We start from the raw sequence: 19,597 nt of genomic DNA on the forward strand, positions 1-19,597 counted from the left end.
GGTATGGTGGTCAGGACCCGATAACGGACAACTCACGGGGTATTTCCTCCGAGGGACTACGGGGATCACCACAGCACCGGTGGGGAGACATAATCGCAATAGCGCAGCTTAAGGTCGCCGTCCACTGGTTAGGCGCGCTTTCAGCGCCTAATCGTTTAGGCGCTGAATACCATTTTCGGCGCCTAATTTAACGATGACTATGCGATGAATTTGATTTCATCGGGATCCGCCATGATAGCTCAAGGACAATTCGATAAAAAATGCATGAAAATGTAATATAATTTGTGGTAATGCACATCACTGACAGATAAATAATAATTATTTATATAATTAATTGCGCCTTTGACCGTGGTTTAATTTGTGTCAGTTTCTTATATGAACCGTAAAAGGTTCATTAAATTGTTCTTGAAGACAATACAATCTCTTAGCAGGGACGGAAATGTAAACAACGTTTGTTATTGTTCTCACATCAGCTAAAAGTCCGTCATTATTCAATTAACTATTCACGACATGGAGCTAAACATCGCACGAATCGCACTAAGCACGACTCGAATCCGGGTGGAGCAGGAGCGCCGTCGAGCCCGACGCAGGTACTGGGTTGCCGAAGTGCTGCAGAGGCGACAAGCCCGAGGCGAGTTTTTTAACTTGGTGCAGGAGCTGCGTGCCGTGGATCCCGACCGGCACCATGCCTACTTCCGCATGAGTCGGGAGACCTTCGACCTGCTTCTCGCCAAGATCGGGCCCAGCATCACGCGCCAGCGCACCAACTTCCGCGAACCTATCGACCCCGCTCAGCGCCTGGCCGTGACGCTGCGGTACCTGGCCTCCGGCATGGAGTTTTCTGCGCTGGCACCCTGCTATCGCCTCGGCGAGAAAACCGTGCGTGCCATCGTGTACGACACATGCGCGGCCATCATCGCCATACTGGGACCGGAGGTGCTTCCAGCTCCCACCAGGGCGACGTGGGAGCGAAGCGAGGAGATCTTCCGCACCCAGTGGAATTTCCCGAACTGCGTGGCCGCGTTGGACGGGAAGCATGTGGTACTCCAAGCCCCTTCCAACTCTGGCAGCGAGTACTATAACTACAAAAAGTCCTTCAGCATCGTCCTCCTGGCAGCCGTGGACGGTGCCTATCGGTTCGTGTACACGTCAGTGGGAAGCGCCGGAAGAGAGTCGGACGGGGGCATTTTTAGGAGGAGTGACCTAGCCGCCAAACTGCAAGACGGCACTCTCGACCTGCCCCCTCCCAAGGCGATCGATCAGAGAGGCACGACCCTACCAAGCGTCATCGTCGCCGATGAAGCTTTCCCGCTGACGGTGCACATGATGCGGCCCTATCCCGGACGTACCGAGAGCCGGCTGGGAGCTCCGGCCACCATCTTCAACTACCGGCTGTCGCGCGCCCGACGGGTAGTGGAGAACGCGTTCGGGATTCTCTCCCAGACGTGGCGCATCTTCCGGCGTCCGCTGAACGTCAATCCTGAGCACGCCTGCACTATTGTCAGGACGGCGTGCATCCTGCACAACTACGTGCGCGACCAAGGACAGGCGGACAGCCAGCAGCCGCAGCAGGCCGACGCCAGCGGCGAGCAGGTGGGCGGACTCTGCGAGCTGGGCAGGCTGGGCGCCAACAACTTCACTCGGGAGGCCGAGCGCATCCGCGACCAGTTCGCCCGGTACTTCATGGCCGAGGGAGCCGTCCCCTGGCAGGATGCTGCTGTCGGGCAGTGAGGGCGTGTAAGCCTGTCACTTCGTGGCTGGGGAGCCGTTCCGCAGCAGGCTGCTTCTGTCGGCAAGTGAGAGGTGCGAGAGGCGGGAATTGAGTCGTCTTTGACGCCACTGGTGTTGCTCCGTGTGATAATGCTGTTTCATTTGTCACGCTCAAAAACCTGTCATATAAATACAAGCATTTCCGGCCTTTGTCGTTTATTGCACGCGAAAGTAGTGGAAATAAATAACATTAACTGTCGCCCTTTCCAACAACCAAAGTCAGATAACCACGTAACGTCCAACTTCAACTTCACAGCAAAGGAGCTCAAACATTTAAACACCAGGTAAACGAATTCACTCCTAAATCAAAACTTGAAAAAGGGTCGCTATAGCGATCAGACAGCGGAAATACACACTACGCAGAATATGACTCAGGCTCAGCAAAGTTCGCCATGGTGGAGGTTGCATGGAGAGGGGACGCATTTGGCCGCATCACATTATCTCAGAATCAAAGGAAGCTGGAAAGACGCCGAACAGGCATTATATAGCTCGCTATAAGCAGACATGTGCATGGATCCGGGAAAATGGATCTGAAATTCGATCCCATGAATCTAGATCTGGGATCCACCCGGATCATAGATCCAACCCCTCAACTTTGTCGAGAGATCCACTCAGATCATAGATCCAACCCCTCAACTGTGTCGAGAGATCCACTCAGATCATAGATCTTACCCATAAGCTCGAGAGATCCGCTCAGATCATAGATCCACCTCTCGGATCCATGCACATGTCTGGCTATAAGATCGTTTTGAATCATTCTGGTCATTTTTTATCAAATATGTGTGAAAAACGTCCCCCCTCCCCCACCCGTGCGAAGGTTATCACCTGCTTTTAATCGGACTGCGCCCTTTTCAAGACTGTAAGAATCTCCAGTCTCGCATCCGCTTTCTTGTCGTCCCTCACACGCTCCATCTCCAACCCCACCAGCTGACCAAATAGTAGGTCCGGGTTACGGAGGTCGCTCACCGCGCGTTCTATGGACGCTATGGCGGCGTCAAGCTTCTCGGCGCCACGAGCACCCGGCCCCCTGACCTGCTTGACTTGGCCGTTGGTGCCAGAAGAGCGCGGATGGCTCGGGCCGGCGACACAGCTCGCTGCTGGTGGCACCGCGGACACCCGAGGCGTTCCGAGGAGCGTCGCAGCTGGGAGGACTCCTGAACTGACTGCACAGCTCGCTGCTGGTGGCACCGCGGACATCCGAGGCCCTCCGAGGAGCGTCGCAACTGGGAGGACTCCTGAGGCACAGCTCGCTGCTGGTGGCAACCAGGACACCACAGTTAGATCATCGTGGCTTACAGACGAGCAGTTAAAATACACGCCGTCCTAGGCTCAGATCGATGTATGACTGGCTTACAGGCACTGATAGACACTAGAGTCCTCGTTTGTTACGTTGTTGTCAAATGACGAGGTTATGCTTTTCGGAGTCCTAATGACGAATTTCATGTAAGTTTTGATTTAAGATTATGTCTTTATGCGTTTGGGGTAGGTCAAGTCAGGTCAGTTTAACCAGATGGCGCCATGTCGGCTATCCGTAGTTACAGGTGTCAGCCACCAGTGGCAGTTTCGTATTATGCTATGATGGCTGCATACCATTTGAACAAACTCACCAGCACTGTCGTCTGGTAGTTGAGTCTCGCTGCTGTCCTCATCAGACACACAAAGCTGAAACACATGATGATTACGTGAGTGAAGATTGATGCGAGATATTTGATAGGTCACCAAAAATGGTTAGAAAATGAAATTCGGCCAATTGCAAGGTTCGTTTGGATGTTGACTACGACCGAATTCTTCCGAACACCCTAGACCGAATTCTTCCGAATTTAACATTTTTGAAAAACGCCCCGAAAATCACGATTAAACAGCCGCAATAACACTAATTAGCATTGGATCTCTTTTGACCCCTGTACTTAACCTTCGCCCGAGTGCCCGTGTTTTGGCCACACTTGCCAGTTTTGTTTGCGCGCTTCAAGAAAACCGCGGCGCGCAGCGCCGCGAAACATGGTATAGCATATGATACATCAATTTCGCATCGTTTTTGAAAATTTTGACCCCAGGTCACGTAAGTTCCTTTTCAAATCTTAGTGATTAATCTGCGCCCTGCTGCTGGTTTTTTGCGAGTATATCAAAAACGTATCTCGGTTACTTTTATAAAACTTACAAAAACCTTTATTTGGGAGCTGAATTCCAATCAGGAATACATTTGGGCATTTCGAATTTCGACCGGCTTTGAAAACTGGTCCAGTAGTCTCGTAAATAACAGGGCAGAGACCCTCTTACTAGCTCCTCTACAGGGCGGAGTCTGGGAATAACAATGGGCCTGAGGAGGCGATTGTTAAGGTGCATGATGACCAAAAGGTTTTAAATGAAACTTGGCAACACTGTTCGTTAAAAACAAATGAACAAACAAACAAGAAAAAAACAATCAATGTAAACAGCTAGAACAGGCCTGTTGCATGTCACGGCATTGCTTTATTAATTTCCAACGAAATCACTGCATTGAAAGGAGTCATGAAACGCCCAAGATCGGATATGGATCATCATTTAGAGTGACCCAGAAATCAACACACCTCATTGGAGTATTGGTTTGTGTAGTAGAATAAGGATTGCGATCCTGTTCCAGGCTGCGTCAAGTTTGTCGTTACCCTGCATAGGAAAGGAAGGAACGTAGCATTTGATACATGACAGGAATACAACAGGTTTTCTAATGGAAAAGTGATATGGACTGGGAGGGGTAAAAAAAAAAAAAAACTCAGAAGTCAGCACAGCAACTAATTAATACGACAGTGAAGCTTATTGCTTATGATTATTGCTCCAGTAATGGAGCACTACTGGGCAATGTGCAAGATCTGTGCTACTGGAATACAACATTTTTGAAAAAAAAGACTTTTCATCTCTATGTCCTAATGCAAAGATCCAGGACGTGCACTAAAATCCAGGACATACATCCTACTGCAGTTAACTTACGGTTTAGGCTTGATGGCATCATCCAAAAATGACATTTCCTTTTGCCAGGAGGAGTTCTCTGGTGGCGGGCAGCCAGAGCCACTTGGCAATTGCCTGCGTTTGCGTAGGTGGTAGTCACGCAGACTTTTCCATTTCGATTTTGCATCCTGAACTGAAAAGCAGGGAATAAAATTGGTGAGAGCCTTGAAAATTTATTTTGTCAAGCGACATGTGTTTGTTACCTGAGAGACATCACAATTATACAAGCACCACGGATGTGTAAGGGTTCGCATTTTAAAGCTTAGAACCCAATTCTAAAAACGTGGCAGAGCCTGTGGCTGTTGGCACCATTTACAACACGTACAAGCAAAATATGATGCGTAAGTTTTACCTGATCTCCCAGTGGTCTTTGCCACCTCCTCCCATGCTAGCTTCTTCTTATTTCTGTTAAAGTAGTTGCTGTCCTGAGGACGCCAGAGCACGTCATGACGTCTCACGGCTTCAACTAAGGTGGTGTCACTTGTAGAGCTGAAAAATGGGATTGATCATGTCACATTGCTAAGAGGCCCCTGTACATCCGCGATACACTGCCTGAATCAGGGAACATCAAACAGACCGATTGCAGAAAGCTCGGGAGTATTATGGTACATAGCAGGATACAGGGCTGAGGGCAGGACACAGAAGGCACAAGGCAGACACTGAACTCAGACTGAAAAAAATTCATGGTATCATCGACATGTCTGGCGTAACAGGCGGATTGAGCTGAAATTTCGGTGCAGTATCCAGCGTAACTCTGTGCGCCCAAAAATTCTGCCATACGGATGGACAAAGAAATTTTGGCACAAGACACAAGACCTAGGTAACCTTGGCTAACTTCACTCCCTACGCTTTTGAATCATAAACCATGTCGATGATGGGTGTTCATCCAAATGTTCATCCAAAGCCACACAATATCGGCTCATGAAAGCCCGAGACATTCGGCACAGTGTATGGATTTTTTTCAGTCTGGCACAAAACAGGACAATGAAGGTACACCAGGCACAAATATAAAAAACGGCAGTCGTAAAGCAGGCATCACACTTGTTTTTTTTCATTTTGCAACCAAGGAGAGGCGCCGTACCCAGAGATGCTTCCTTATCAAACCAAACCAAACCTAACCAAACCTGACCTAACCTTACCTACGATCTACAACCTAACCTAGAGCGACACTCCTTGGTTGCAAAAAACAAGTGTAACATCTGCTTTACTATTACCAAAAAAAAACTACAACCCTGAAACCAAGCTACATCCTAACCAAAATTATGGAAAACACCTGTCCCTAAAAAAAACTTTGCTATGGTTTTGGGACTGAGGGTTCATTTCAACCAAAAATGCACAGATTTGCATGGCTTACATTTAATCGTGTAGCAAAAAAATGGTCATTTTGTAACATGTGCAGCAGTTTGAGTTGCTGCGTTGCGGAAACAAAGTTACTTAAGGATCTAGACTCCCGCTTCCCCCTGCACCAGTACCCTTATATGAAACAAACTTCAAAAGGAGATGGAAAATGCTAGCTACATATATGCAGCATTCAAAATATCTTGATCTCACTTTAGAAAAAGTAGGTAGGTCAAGCATCCACAAAACCAAACATATTAAACATATCAGGCTTGAAATGCCTTATAAACATATATTTTCAAGGAAGAAAAACTATTATCACGAAACTCACCTAATATATGGCAAAGTTTTATTTGTAATTAATGCATATTTATGCTTAGGAAAAGAGGAAGATTGGATTTCATTGCACCTGACCTACCTTACCAGCTCATTTAATGCTATTCTGGAGATGTAGGAAGATGATGAAACACAGAACACACACACTGCCACACTCAAAATATTAGCAACACTAACCTCATCTCAAAAATGCTTTTCAAATGTTTTAAATATCAACAAAACACCCGAGGGCTGTTCACGGGCCCTGTGTGCGGTCGGACCGGACACAGCCTCCAAGCTCCGCCCACTGCGTCCCTACGTCAGCCTTCCGTCACCGCACACAGCGATCGCTGTGGCCGGTCGGGACTGGCCACAGCGGACCGTCCACCGCACGCAGCCGTGACGTCAGAGCCGCCTACCCATCCCCTACCCCCACGCCTGCTGGACGCACCGCACACACCGCACGCAGCAGTGTGCGGTGCCCGTGAACACCCCTCTGATTGATGATAAAAACGCCGCGGCGTATGCGCGTCAAGGACGCGCTGAAAAGTTGGAATATTTCAACTCGTGAGCGTCGAATACGCGAGTAATTCAGCGCCGACCAGCCGATGAATAATCAGCTGACAACGCTTCATCGTGCTTTAGGCGCTGAAACTGCATTCGGCGCGCAACCCATAGACTCCAATGTTAAATTCAGCGCGTAAATGTGCGCGCCTAACCAGTGGACGGCGGCCTTTATTTAAACAGGATAGCCGTCTGAGCACATGAGGACCAACTGTCAACATGATGACCAACTCCAAACTTAACTGCAGAACCAGCGTGATAAGCGACCCGGTTACACTCATCGCCTTCAGTCGACCCTGCCTCACTGTTCCGCCCATCACAATCGCAGTAACCATCTCTCCAGCGGCGGACAAACGTGCTTGAGCAGCCGGCGGGCGCGACCGGCGCGGCGGGCGCCGCCGCGTGCCGCCCCATCAGAATGGCAAGCACGTCTCCGGCAGGGTCGTAAGGCGGCGACACCTGTTCCGGCCCGGCTGCAGACGGGTGCGGCGGCGACGGCAGGAGTTTGGCGAGACCGTGACGCTACAGCACTTTGGTCGAGATATGAGGGTACCGACCGATGGGAGAGGTGATCGTCCGGGGGTCAGATATTGGATAATAGAGAAATGGTGAAGCCATTACATGCGAAAGGGAATTCCTTGAGAATATGTGAAGAGTCAGCCCAACTGAAAAGAAGAAAAACAATCAAGAAACCACTTAGGTATAGATAGACCTAGGCGATTGGAATCGAATGCTATATCATGCATAGGGGTATAGGCGGGAATGTAAACGAAGATGCGTTCACTACTGACAAACCGAATTCCGTCCCGTATGTCCGTCATGCTAGCGCGTTTATACCTTTTTCACAACTTTCATCTCCACTCCTGACTCTACTACGCATATCAGTCCTTCGGTCGCCGATCGGCAGTGGGTCAGACAGCCCTCGTTCAGCTCCAGCGGACCGTGCCGCCGTCGAGCAGACGCTGAATGGCGCATGCGCCCCTGGCTCAGCGCATCCCGGCACACCACGACGGCCCGCCTCCAGCCGGCGAGAGTGAAAACCGCGGCCGCTATGCATGTACGGCGCAGGCGGCGGCTGTGGCTGTACCGGTCACGGTCTGTCGCTGGTCCGGAGCCACATCACGGGCCGCTGCACTCACATGATAACCAGAGCGGCCCTGTCCCAACACGGCACCCGGAGGAATGCGGGGCGACCACTGCGAGTCACAGAGAACAGTCAGCCTGTGTGAAACGAGCCAGCTGGACGGGGACGTCTCAGCTGACGCCTTCTGGTAAGGAAAAATAGAAACGGACGGCGACGCGGAAAAAGATCAGATGACATCAGATTAACATCAAATCGTCAGCTCATATCACCGCAGCATCCCCGTCCTCATCACACCGTCCAGGAACCATCGGAGCGTACGGTATGCCGCCGAGAGACGGCGCCAACCAAACACGCCGCTAACATGTGCCGACGAACGTGTTTATAGAAACTGCAAGTACCGTGGCTGATGTCCGGCCTGACGAGAGATAGAGTCACACTTCCGACTGTGATTCGGCCGTTTCGGTCGAACAGAGAACAGCCACTGCCGGGAGAAACGGCTGTGACTAAACGGTGCGGTTGGAAAACGGACAAAAGATGTGCGATTGTGGTGGCTCGGCGGATGGGATCGGGGATTCTGGAGACCGCGAGCTTGCCAGATCTGCCGAGTATGTCCACTGTGGTCAGCGGGGGGGGGAGGAGGGTGAGGGAGAGTTCGGTAGTGGTCACCGGTTAGCATCTCTGACTGGCCGGACCGGATGAGTCACACTTCCGGCTCTGTCCCGCTGCGGCCAGTGCGGCGACCCCGCAGACCACAGCTGTCAGCGGAGGCATGGCCGTCTGTGTGTCACCAGTCTCTGTATCAATAGAACAAAGGTCGAAAGTCATGGCCACCAGTCGCCGTCAGTATACAGGTAGGCCGGTGCGGCCGACTCTGCATTAGACTCGCCACGGTATAAAATCACTGACGACATACCACTACACAGTACACAGGCAAAAATATTCGGCCCGTGTTAGACACACCGTTATCATTCGCTGCCATCCTTGCTGTCAACACTAGTTTTCCAAAGGTCCACCTCCCCGGCAGTCCGGGTCCACAATTGGTCATCAAATGGGCGGCCACCGGTGCCGAGGAGTGCCATCGACCATCCCAACTCCGTCATCAGAGGAGTACCACCGCGCCCCAGCTGCCTGGCGCCGGCAGCAAACACGGTAGGTGAACAGCAATGACACCAAGCCGCGGTCAGGGCCGACGCGGGGGTTAGACGACAGGGTGTGGCGAGCAAAACAGATACATGTATTGTTCTTCTGAATGCTTGAGACGAGGTGTTAGTATCACTGATGTTAGTTGTCGGACTTTCGATATGTTAGTTCGATTCGATGTGTTAGTTGTCTGCCTCGATAGTGGAGTGGTTAGAACCGTGGACTATCACCGGGGAAACCCGAGTTCGATTCCCGCTGACTACAGGAACTTTCGAACGGTATGACACGTACGGCGCAACGCCACCAACATCCAGGTCCTTCTAAGGGCCAAAGAACACCTGGCGACGGCCGGAGAAGTAACTGGCCGAAACGTTGTGAAACTAACATCTCAACTCAAGACGGGGACGAAAGTCCGACAACTAACATCAGAGATACATGTATGCAACTCCTGCCTCAGCAGCAATGACTGGAACGAAACACCGTATCGAGCCCCCGAGTCCCAGCGGCTCCAGCTGTCAGACAACGCGACATTTTTGTCCGATCTATCATTATGACAAATCGATCAAACGCTTCAGAATAGAGGCTACCTGACGAATCGAAACAGGATCATCGCCAAAGATAAATGATCAACCAATCGATCAATCCTTCGAGACCAAAATAACATCCTGCTATTTCAATTGTGTCATTGCAAGAAACTCTGGTGGTAATTTACAGACCCGTGTAATGATGATCACAACACCATATCAGCACCGTTCAAAACTGTTGTCAAACATATGATTCAGCCGTCACAGTACACTACTCAACCGTCTCACAGTTTACAATCAATGACGATCTGAACGGCCTCGATCAGCAGTCTGGAAGAGGTGATCTATTGCTCCCGTCAGTCGTACGATCGAAAACCATATACCAGACGTGATTTACAAAAGTAGCGCCGCCGAATGAATAACTGCCGCCAATCTGAGACATCCCATCGCGTGATGGTCTATCTGGTTTCGTTTCAGGACGTTGCGCCGATTCACCACATTCCGTGGGAAGTATCACGGAAGATGACATTCAAAACGATTAACGGTACCGAGACACCGCGAGCTTAGCCCACATTCCTCGCGGCCTCCCCTTCCATCAAGGACAGGAAACCAACCAGCTGTGAGCATCCCGGCGCTCTACATAAGACACAACGCCCACGGTCTCTCGTGGCGGAGACGATAGTTCCGCCCCAAACCATGCCCTGTCATCATAGCGGGACTTTACAATTTCGGGTGAAGAAAAGCGTGGTATGAGAATGTCCTGACGGAAGTCTTGGGGCAAAATAAAACTGAAGCCAGTCAGCATCGCGATAAGCAAATGTTGAAAATGACGCCATCTGTATCTAAACAAATCATAGTTTATCTACACGGGAATGGTTCAAGTCATCTGGATCTGCCGTTGCCTGAACCCCCGCCCGCCACTCTCTCACCCTCGCCTCAGTGCCCGGAACTCCATACCTTCTGTAAGCCGCTCCGCATTCCAGCGAGCCACGGCTCCGGCACGATAATACGCGCCCAGACGGGAGGGAGAGGAGGGCGCGAGCGTGCCGCCGCCAGCTCCCAGCATGGAAAGGCGCGCGTTAATGGATGGGTCTCGCGCCGCGCGCGCCCACGGCCCAGGGTGAGCGACCTCGGCCGCTTGCCTCGCTGGTCATGATAATCGGACGGACGGGGTATCCGACTGGAGAGCGCGCTTCGAGAGCGAGGGGTGCCGGGTCGAGCCCCAACCACCGACAGTTGACGGCGAGATCGACCTCACACCGGGCGGGATACTCCGGAATGACGCGATAGGCAGATGCGGAGCGCGCGAGACAGACGCGATGCGGATGTCAGACACCTCCAGAGACAGATCTACAAACTGCGTACACTGCCTGCCGAGGTCGGATAGAGCCCTCAGACATCTGCCGACACCTACTCCGATCAGCAACAAAAACACCAAGCGGTGTGTCGTCACCGCACCGGCCGCCCACCCGGCACTACGCAAATCCTGTCACGTCACCGTGCGTAAACAACCCGGCTGCCGCAGCCCGCCCTCGCCCCGCGGCCGTCTCACAAACGGGCGCGCTCGGCGGGAGGCTCGGAGCGCGGGCCGCCGCTCGGCAGCGGCGCGGCGCGCGCTGCAGGCGGCCCGATCGGCAGCGGGAAGCTGCTCCGGGTCTGTGGCCGTGACCCTGCGCCGGTCGGTGTCTGTGCAAGCCACACCTCGCCCGCCCGCTCGGCTGTGTGCCTCTGACTCCAGCGCGAATCGGCAAAAGCGCCTGCTCGAGAGGCCCCGGCATAACCCGGTAATACCCCGTCCCGATCCGCTCGTATGACTGCCAAGGATAGCGTGCACCATAAAGGTGCTGCGCTGCACTCAACATACCGCAGGTCACATGACCGAATTCCACACCTCTGAATCGTATCAGCTGTTTATCCGCACTGCGCTCTGTCATGTCCCGGCGTCGTTCTGGAGCATTCCAGGGCAGCGTGGCCTTCCCGCGGCAGCAGCGGTGGAAATCCACCGGCAGGAAAACCGCGTCAGACTGAGGGTCTTTTCAGAAAACCTGTGCAGAGCAGCGCTGACGGCGGACGCTGGCATCCGGCGCGCTGTGGAAGCAGCGCTACCACCGCTCCACGGAGCGCGTCAGGAGTCAGCACGCCCCTCCGCATGAACAGCCGGCCGGCGCGGCTCCTCACCACGTGACCGGGCTGCCAAGGTCGCGCGGCGGCGCGGCGGCGCGCCGTGCGGGCCGGCCCGGCTCGCGCCCCGTCCGGCCGGCAGGGCTGCGTCTGCCGCCGCCGGCCGGCTCGCCCACGCCGTCTCCGAGCGGCGTGCACCGGCCGGGGCGCGGCGGGAGGCCGAGACCGGCGCCAGCGGCTCCCTGCCGACTCCCGCAGCCGCGGCCGCCTCCAGCCGAGCCGCCCCCGGTCGAGCCGAGTTGGCTCCATCACCGCCGGGCACGTCAGGTCAGTTAGGAAGCGAGCCGGGCGTGCGTGGGGCCGATCATGGACGGCACTAATGAAACCTGTGACGCCAGCGGCAGTCAGCGACGGCACGAACCAATGTAAAAACGTCTCAGTCCGTCCATTGGGAGACATCTGCCCTCTGAGCCCGGGCGGCCCTCGAAACGGCGGCCCGATACGACGGCCGACGAGATATCGGGCTGATGTGCCCGGATACCGACTCAGACAAGTAAGGGCGGTGCGTGGGAGGGGCACAGGCCACCTGACAACCATCCGTGAGTGCGATACACGGCTGCTGTCTTAGACGCAGTGCCGGGTAGATACCGAGATCATCAGGCAGAGATACGAGAGAAGAATAAGCACTTCTGCGTTTCCTGCTAACTGAGCCGCGTTGACCTATTTGTAAACACATCCACTGAATGTTTAAAAAAGTATGATAAGGCTGAAAGAACGAAAATTTCTTCATAGAGTGCATACAAGAACCGTTGCTATTAAGTTTTTGACTAGAACATTTATAAGAGTAGTCACTCTCTCAAAGCATTTCATACCACATCACTGAGCGTTTAGATGAAAGAAAGAAATTTTGACTAATTGGACCGTGCCAACGGCAGGCATGTCAGGCTGGGAAGTGCGTAAGTCACATCTAAGCGCAAGAACAGGAGATATCACCTCAGATTCGCCACCTGGGTAGACACGATAGGAAGACATGGCCCAAATTACGATAAGGTTCTGACAACTTAGACCCGGTATCTGAGCCAGGATAAGACTGTCCTCGGCGGCAGATCGCCGTCGTCCTATCTGCGGTTTTTACATGGCCAGCTAGTAAAACTGAATGTTGGAGGAAACGACCGTCTCGCCTGGCTATTCACTGTGAAAACCACAACACGACGCCTCTCTGCTCCAGCCCAGTCAACGTCCCTGTCCTCCCCTGCCCCCTCTTTCCCTCTGTTAGGGAGACACCCGGCAGGAAGCACGTCCTGCAAGACTTGGTAACACACCCATAGGGGTGACAAACCATTGCAGTAACACACCCAGTGGTAACACACCCAGTGCTGTATCATAGCCCACCACGTATCACGCTCGTGTTATCTGTCGGGCACACCTGTGCGTGCGCACGCATCCGGCACCAGGCCGGTGCCAAGGTCAGGTGTTCACACAGAGTCCGGTCGGAGCTGCACGCACGGCGCCCGACCCCCGGCCGGATCAGGCCGATAGCGCAGCCCCGCCACGGGCCGGTAAACACTGTCTGACACCAGCGAGATTTGGCCGCCATATTTCATCGTATCGAGATTACTGATAGTCCCGGAAGCTCGAATCAGCCCGATTTCAGAGATGGTGTCATATTTCATGATAGTGAAAAATAAAGAGGACCATCATGTTTCCTCCATAAGGAAACAGGGCGGTCCTCTTTACTGATAGGTATTGGTATTAGGTACTTGAATCACACAAAATGGAGCTAATGTAGATTGAAGTATGAACATCAGCAAATTATACCTATGCGTAGTAATTAGTATGCCAACAGCATCCAAAAGATAATTGAAGCCCAGGAATACCTGCCTAAACAGCACAACTATTAAAGCTAGCATATGCAAGAAAATAAAACATTTAAACATGGGAAAGACATGACACCAGTTATGGCATAAACAGGAGAGACATGTAACTATAGCAGATGTTCCACATACACCAATATTGCTGCAAGCTTTCTCAAGAAATTATTAAATGCTTAGACTGCTACATTTCAATGCATCAGTCAGAGGTACTGGCAAGATTTATAAACAGAGCCTCCAACAAAACAAAGAAAATCTTGAACTTAGACAGGGAATGAAGGTTGGTTGCCAATTTCAGCCATCAGCATTCATTTCTGGATGGATGGACCTGGATTATGGGTGGATCATTTTCAGTACCTACTACCTATGATGCAAAAAAAAGTGAAACCAGACAGTAGCCCCATCATTTGAACTTGACAACACCAAAGGGTGGTGTTGTCAAGTTCAAATGATGCTATTAGTATCTACAAAAAAAGCTCAATACTGCAGATATTCATAGTACAATTATATTTTAGCTATACCATTCGTAGTCAACCAGCCAAAGCAGAATTCTTTGATAATGCTTGCTGCAATCTGCACTCTCCAGACTGTGTTATCACATGTCCCATCATAGCTACCCTGAGCTTTTGTAGAACAATGTACTTAATTCAAAGGATAACTATCTACCAGAGTGAGTAGTTAACTAGTTTTTGATGCCATCTACTAGCAAAACTTTCAAATTAATTAACAAATGATATGCATCCAATAATACGTGGAAAAGTACAGAAGCTCAAATCAAAATAATATCTGGCATCACACCACACCTCAACCTGGACTTCTTACAGCCATTAAGTTCTGAATTTCACTTTGACAATGACATTGACAAAAAGCAGGCAAAATAAAATATGATATAGAACATTAACTTCTTGCCTAATACTGCTTGCAGCACAACATGACAGCAGTTAAACCAGCCAGCATCAATTTTGCATTCCGACATGCAGCCCACCACGTGATGGATTTATCACCCAAATTCAAATGAATTTAGTCAGGCGTTAATATGATGGAACAAGAGTAGTAACCGTGAGAGTTAATGCAGATGGAAATTTCAAATCATTGGTACATCTATATTTTTACCATCAGTGAGCTCCAACATTTAGTTTTACTAGCTTGCAGTGTTAGGTTATCAAACATCAAATAGATGTTTTAAGATATACATAAATTAACAAATATGCAGCATTGGAAGTAAGTTATTTCAAGCTATACGATCATAAATACTCGACACAAACAACAATTTCAAAACATCACACCTGCTCTGCGGCGTTGGTGGCGCATGCGGCACTTCATACCGAAAATACCAACGTGTTTAGAAAGTATCATAACAGAAAACATAGGTACTTACTGTGCCGAATTGTTCGCTCAGCTCTTCCACTTGTTCCTGGTTCAAATTCAGGCTCCTCCTGTCACTAAGAGCCATTTTGAAGCCTCCTGATCACGGAGTAACACTGCAACCTGGGCGCGGTCAGCTGGCGAAGTGTGCGACTGCCGCGATTGAAACGCATTGACACGCTGCTACTAATTCCAAAGATAAGCGCATTCGTTGAAGTTGACTTGTTTCTTTACTACCGCCAGTGTTTCTGTGTTCTATCCAGATGCATGGACATCAAGGGTTCCTAGGGCTATGATAAAGGATGACCACGAAAATTTCTTCAAATCATTATCAAGATCTACAATGGAAGGCCTCATTTGGTCTTCTTATTGAAGGGACTAGTAGCGCCACCTATTCACACTAGAGATGTAAAATAATGATCATGTGCTCCACAAAGTGATGCAAATTTTGTTCAAATTTAAAATGAATGTGTTTCTGTTATGTTCTGCTTTTCCTGGTTTGATCATCGCCGCATCTATCCTATCGGATACCTTAGTTCATACGGCTCTAGCCGTATGTGGGGCGCCGGCAGTAGCGGCGGAACACCTTCAATGTGTGTGTGTGTGGGGGGGGGGGGAGCACTGCCGACCTTTGGTCTCATTCTTTCCATGCAACGCCCATAGGCCATAGGGATAATGTTAAAATGCCTAAATCAAAGGGGGGCACGGTGCCCCGGTGCCCTCCCCGTTTCGCCGCCATGGGCGCCGGGCTCGTGCTACTCGAGGTAGGTATGTATGTAGGTAAGTAGGACGACCCCACTCGTCGTTTCGCAAAGACGGAATTTCACAAAAAAATGCATGTGCCGTGCCCTTACAAGACACGGTGACCTGCACTCAATGTTAAGGTCTCAGGTCAACCAGTAAGTGTTGACCTCTGAGTGCCATGGTCCGTTTTTTTTTTTTACTTCCGCAAAAATTGTCTCAGAGCGTCTGTAGCTCAGATAGGTAGGTAGGATATCAGTCGACCGAGGTCATGTTCCATTTTATTGAAGTCATTATTCGGCGTTGCATTTCCGGACTCACAAGCTCAAATTAATTGAGAATAGGTTACAAAAAATGACCTCAGGTGAACTTTTTGCCATAAAATACGACACATAGGCATAGTTGTGACAATAATACCTAATCCTAATCCTGATAATCCTCCAACATAGGCATAGTTCCAAAACCCAAAAAGGCGTTGACCTTGCATAAGAATGGTTTTACGAACTACCTATGTGCCATTATGTGCTTGATAGAATATGATTTTAGAACGGTAGTCTCCAAATTCCCCATTCATAAAGAGATGAGGTCACATCGCCACAAAACTGCCCTAACCATCGCTGGACCCATTGGTCTTCTAATTTCTACACATGCCCCGGCCGAAGGGAAGGGGCGGGTATGCCCCCTCCCCATCGCTCGTTGTTTCGCCCCTAGTCGTGCTGGAGCCTGGTGGAATCTAAGGTCAGCTATGCCAAATTTCAGCTCTCCCGATCCCAAGCGTGTTCCGAGCTATCGCAAAAAAGCGCATGGAGGCGGCACTCGCCACCCCCCCCCCTCGGCCGGAAGTAGCTTATATAAAGCTGCACGTAATGATGCCATAATTGCTACTTTTTAAATCTTTTTTCTTTCTTTCTGCAAAGCATTCCTGGTAGGTACACTGACAACAAACAATCCAAAGCTAGGAGTCAGCCATTACGAGGCTTAGCTATGATGCTTGGTAAGCGACCTTATAAGGTCCCGGTAGGTATTGCCTGAAAATGTGGCGCTGTCAAAATATCTGGTGTGAATCATAGGTCTGTGTCAACGCTTAGTTCTCTACGCTAACGCGTTTCTAGAAATCGTGCAATCATAAAATGTTATACATACCTATCAATTAGTCACCACCTCCCGCTCTTAGTTTGGAGAGGGTTAACCCATCCGTCCGGCACCTGGGACCTGACCTTTGGAGCGCTGGACTTCTAAAAAGGTGCTTCAAAAGGTCCAACAACAAAAATTACCTCAAGGTGAGGTCATCAGAGAGGGTGAGACCTGAAACTTGAGGACAGCGTATTGCCTTGGCGTTATTCAAACAATTGTGCCTATGTTTTTAACCCGCGCCTCACTGGGGTGTGCCTATAACACTCCCTACTGGGGGGGGGGGGGGCTATTCATAGCCCCTCTCCTAACTCCAAAACTATGTACTGGGCCGATCGTCAAAATTCAAACGGCGTCTGATAGCCCCGAAAACAAACTCACCGATGACGTCATAGGGACAGGTCAGGTCAAATAAAAATTATCGTTGTTTGGCTTGTTCACATTTTGGGCTCTGGCCGCCGTCTTACAAGTCAGATCAGGCTCATTTTTGGTTTACACATGCTCGTGAACAGCTGCTTTAGACACCCTGAGGGTACCAAACTTGTACTTTGATTTTCAGGTCAGGGTCAAGTCATTAGGGGAGAGTGGGGTGGGTTGTATCAGTTTTTACTCCGAGACCCATAACCTCGTAACTATCCGTGATAAACTCATTATTTCCATACTATCTCCTTCCTTGATTCTTCTGCTTTTTTTTGTGCGAAGTAACTTTTCCGCTACCTCTACCAGTTTTTCTTCTACGGTCTGCCGAATAGAACAATGTTTTTGATACAACTTGCCCCATGGCTTGGGTGAGTTGTATCACATGGTGGGGAAATTTGTATCACTATTTCACGTTTCAGGGAGTGTGCTTGCTACTGGTTTTGAACATAACAACAACATTAAATGGGTTTAACCCTCGCCGGCCGAGGGGGGGGGGCGGGTGCCGCCCCCCCCCCATAGGGTTTTTTCGCGATAGCTCCGAACACGCTGGCGATAGAGAGCTGAAACTTGGCATACCTGACCTTTGATCCAAGCCGCATCTTTTGACATCAACCGCATTTTTGGGTCAGGTCAGGTCACTGACCTATGACGTCATAAGTGAACCTCTGCACGGTCTTCAGATGTCGCAACTTCGCAACGCCCTCACTACCAGAGGAGATGTCACAGGGAAATGAAACTTGCAGGATCTAGTATCCATTATGAGTCTCACAACTTGTATATCTCGGATTTTTCCTAAAGGTCATATGAGGTCAGGTCATTTTCGTGACCTCACCATTATAAGTCAATGGGGAAAAATTCAAACTGCTATTCTGGCGCCGGGAACGATCTCCAACTATCTCAAGCACACAGAATCGTGATTTTATGCACTCCTTGCAAGGTTAGATGCGTCACTTTTGCAATGTTGACCTTGCGTGACGTCATTTATGACGTCATCAAGGTCATATTAGTTTTTCGTCAATAACTCTTGATCAAATTGAGCTAGCGAGCCGGGAAAGCCACCAATGGACTCAGGAAGACCTGCCGAATCGAATGATATGCGACATGACCCCTTTCGACCAACTTCGTGACCTGGGGGTGCTGACCTGACCTTGACCTGAGGTCAACACCCCAAGTTGACCTGACCCGGACAAAAAGTATATCATTCGACGCGCCTGAGCGAGACGAACACGATGCTGCCAAAATCGGCGCTCTGCGGCCGTTTTTTGCGAAGTTATTCACCAAAAACTGAACCATACCTCGGGGCACTTGACCTGACCTCAGAGGTCACCGGTTGACCTAGGACCTTAAAATCGGGTACCAATCTCTGCGTCTCGTAACGGCGCACACGCTCGTTTTTTCCGCGACGCGCTAGCTCCACCAGGGGCGAAACGGCGAGGGGGGGTCGTACCCGCCCCCCCCCCCTCGGCCGGCGCGTATGTAGAAAACCAATAGGTCCGGCGAGGGTTAATACAATGTATATGCTCAAAGGCTTCACTTTTATTAGACCAAACTTAGGTCAATCCGAACGAAACATCGAAACGAACGAAACATCAACAGATTAGACGCAAAAGTGACCCGCAAAGCAAAGAAGCCAACACATTGTGCCGAAATGGAACGAGTATTGACTAGCTACCTAGAAACGCGAGCCAGGGCTTAGCTTTCGCGATCAAAAGCAACATACCCATACATACATACATACGTACATGTTACAACATACCCCACCCGGCTCTGATACAACATGTACCTCGCCGCCATCTTGGAAAAAACATCCTCGTGCTCAAGAACAGCGGACAGCTGGAGAAATCCATTTTCACTCACGCAGCCTTAGAACCTACCCTCACCCCGCTACGGAGATCTTTCAAATTCGTGCACATCTAAATGCCCAAAACACACATTTTCTTGCAACTTATTTTTTTAGAATGACATTAAAAAAACATAAAATCGGCTCTCACCTCGAGACGCGTCCACCCAGCCACACGACAGAACAGGGAAAGATGGCGCCCGGAAAACCTCGTCGGCTGGTCGCGTCACGAGCGCCATCCATTGGATAAGTTTGGCACAATTAGCCCTGATACAACTTGGACATGATACAACTCTCCCCGCTCTCCCCTACAGGTCACGGAAATCTTACATCATGCATCGGTCACGTGACAGGTGTTTTATGGTCCTTTTAGGCCATAGGTTTCGAATTC

The 19,597-nt window shown here is 50.4% G+C and overlaps 2 protein-coding genes across 5 annotated transcripts in view; both read right to left on the reverse strand.

The window, feature by feature from the left end:
• LOC122364277 (plastin-1-like) overlaps positions 1 to 15,454 on the reverse strand; it is a 39,784-nt gene extending 24,330 nt beyond the window's left edge. Inside the window, exon 1 of the mRNA XM_043334499.1 lies at positions 15,088 to 15,454. Coding sequence (XP_043190434.1) covers positions 15,088 to 15,162 — 75 coding nt within the window. The 5' untranslated portion in view covers positions 15,163 to 15,454. The remainder of the gene's footprint in view (positions 1 to 15,087) is intronic.
• Positions 1,910 to 6,675, reverse strand: LOC122364278 (transcription factor Adf-1-like). 4 transcript variants are annotated; one of them, XM_043334500.1, is made up of 6 exons: positions 6,604 to 6,675; positions 5,105 to 5,241; positions 4,735 to 4,885; positions 4,338 to 4,413; positions 3,378 to 3,432; positions 1,910 to 3,023 (listed from the first exon to the last, which is right to left on the reverse strand). In XM_043334500.1, exons 1-6 carry the CDS (start codon positions 6,606 to 6,608, stop codon positions 2,602 to 2,604), a joined length of 846 nt encoding a protein of 281 aa, XP_043190435.1. In that variant the 5' UTR covers positions 6,609 to 6,675; the 3' UTR covers positions 1,910 to 2,601. The 4 variants fall into 4 exon arrangements, with proteins under 4 accessions (XP_043190435.1, XP_043190438.1, XP_043190437.1 ...); XM_043334503.1 differs by lacking the exon at positions 4,338 to 4,413 and having other exon boundaries at positions 1,910 to 3,020; XM_043334502.1 differs by lacking the exon at positions 4,338 to 4,413 and having other exon boundaries at positions 1,910 to 3,020; positions 6,514 to 6,647.
• Positions 15,455 to 19,597: the final 4,143 nt, after the last annotated feature.

Source organism: Amphibalanus amphitrite, unplaced genomic scaffold, assembly GCF_019059575.1.
Source record: "Amphibalanus amphitrite isolate SeventyFive unplaced genomic scaffold, NRLGWU_Aamphi_draft 000666F_arrow, whole genome shotgun sequence".
Taxonomy (NCBI): domain Eukaryota; kingdom Metazoa; phylum Arthropoda; class Thecostraca; order Balanomorpha; family Balanidae; genus Amphibalanus; species Amphibalanus amphitrite.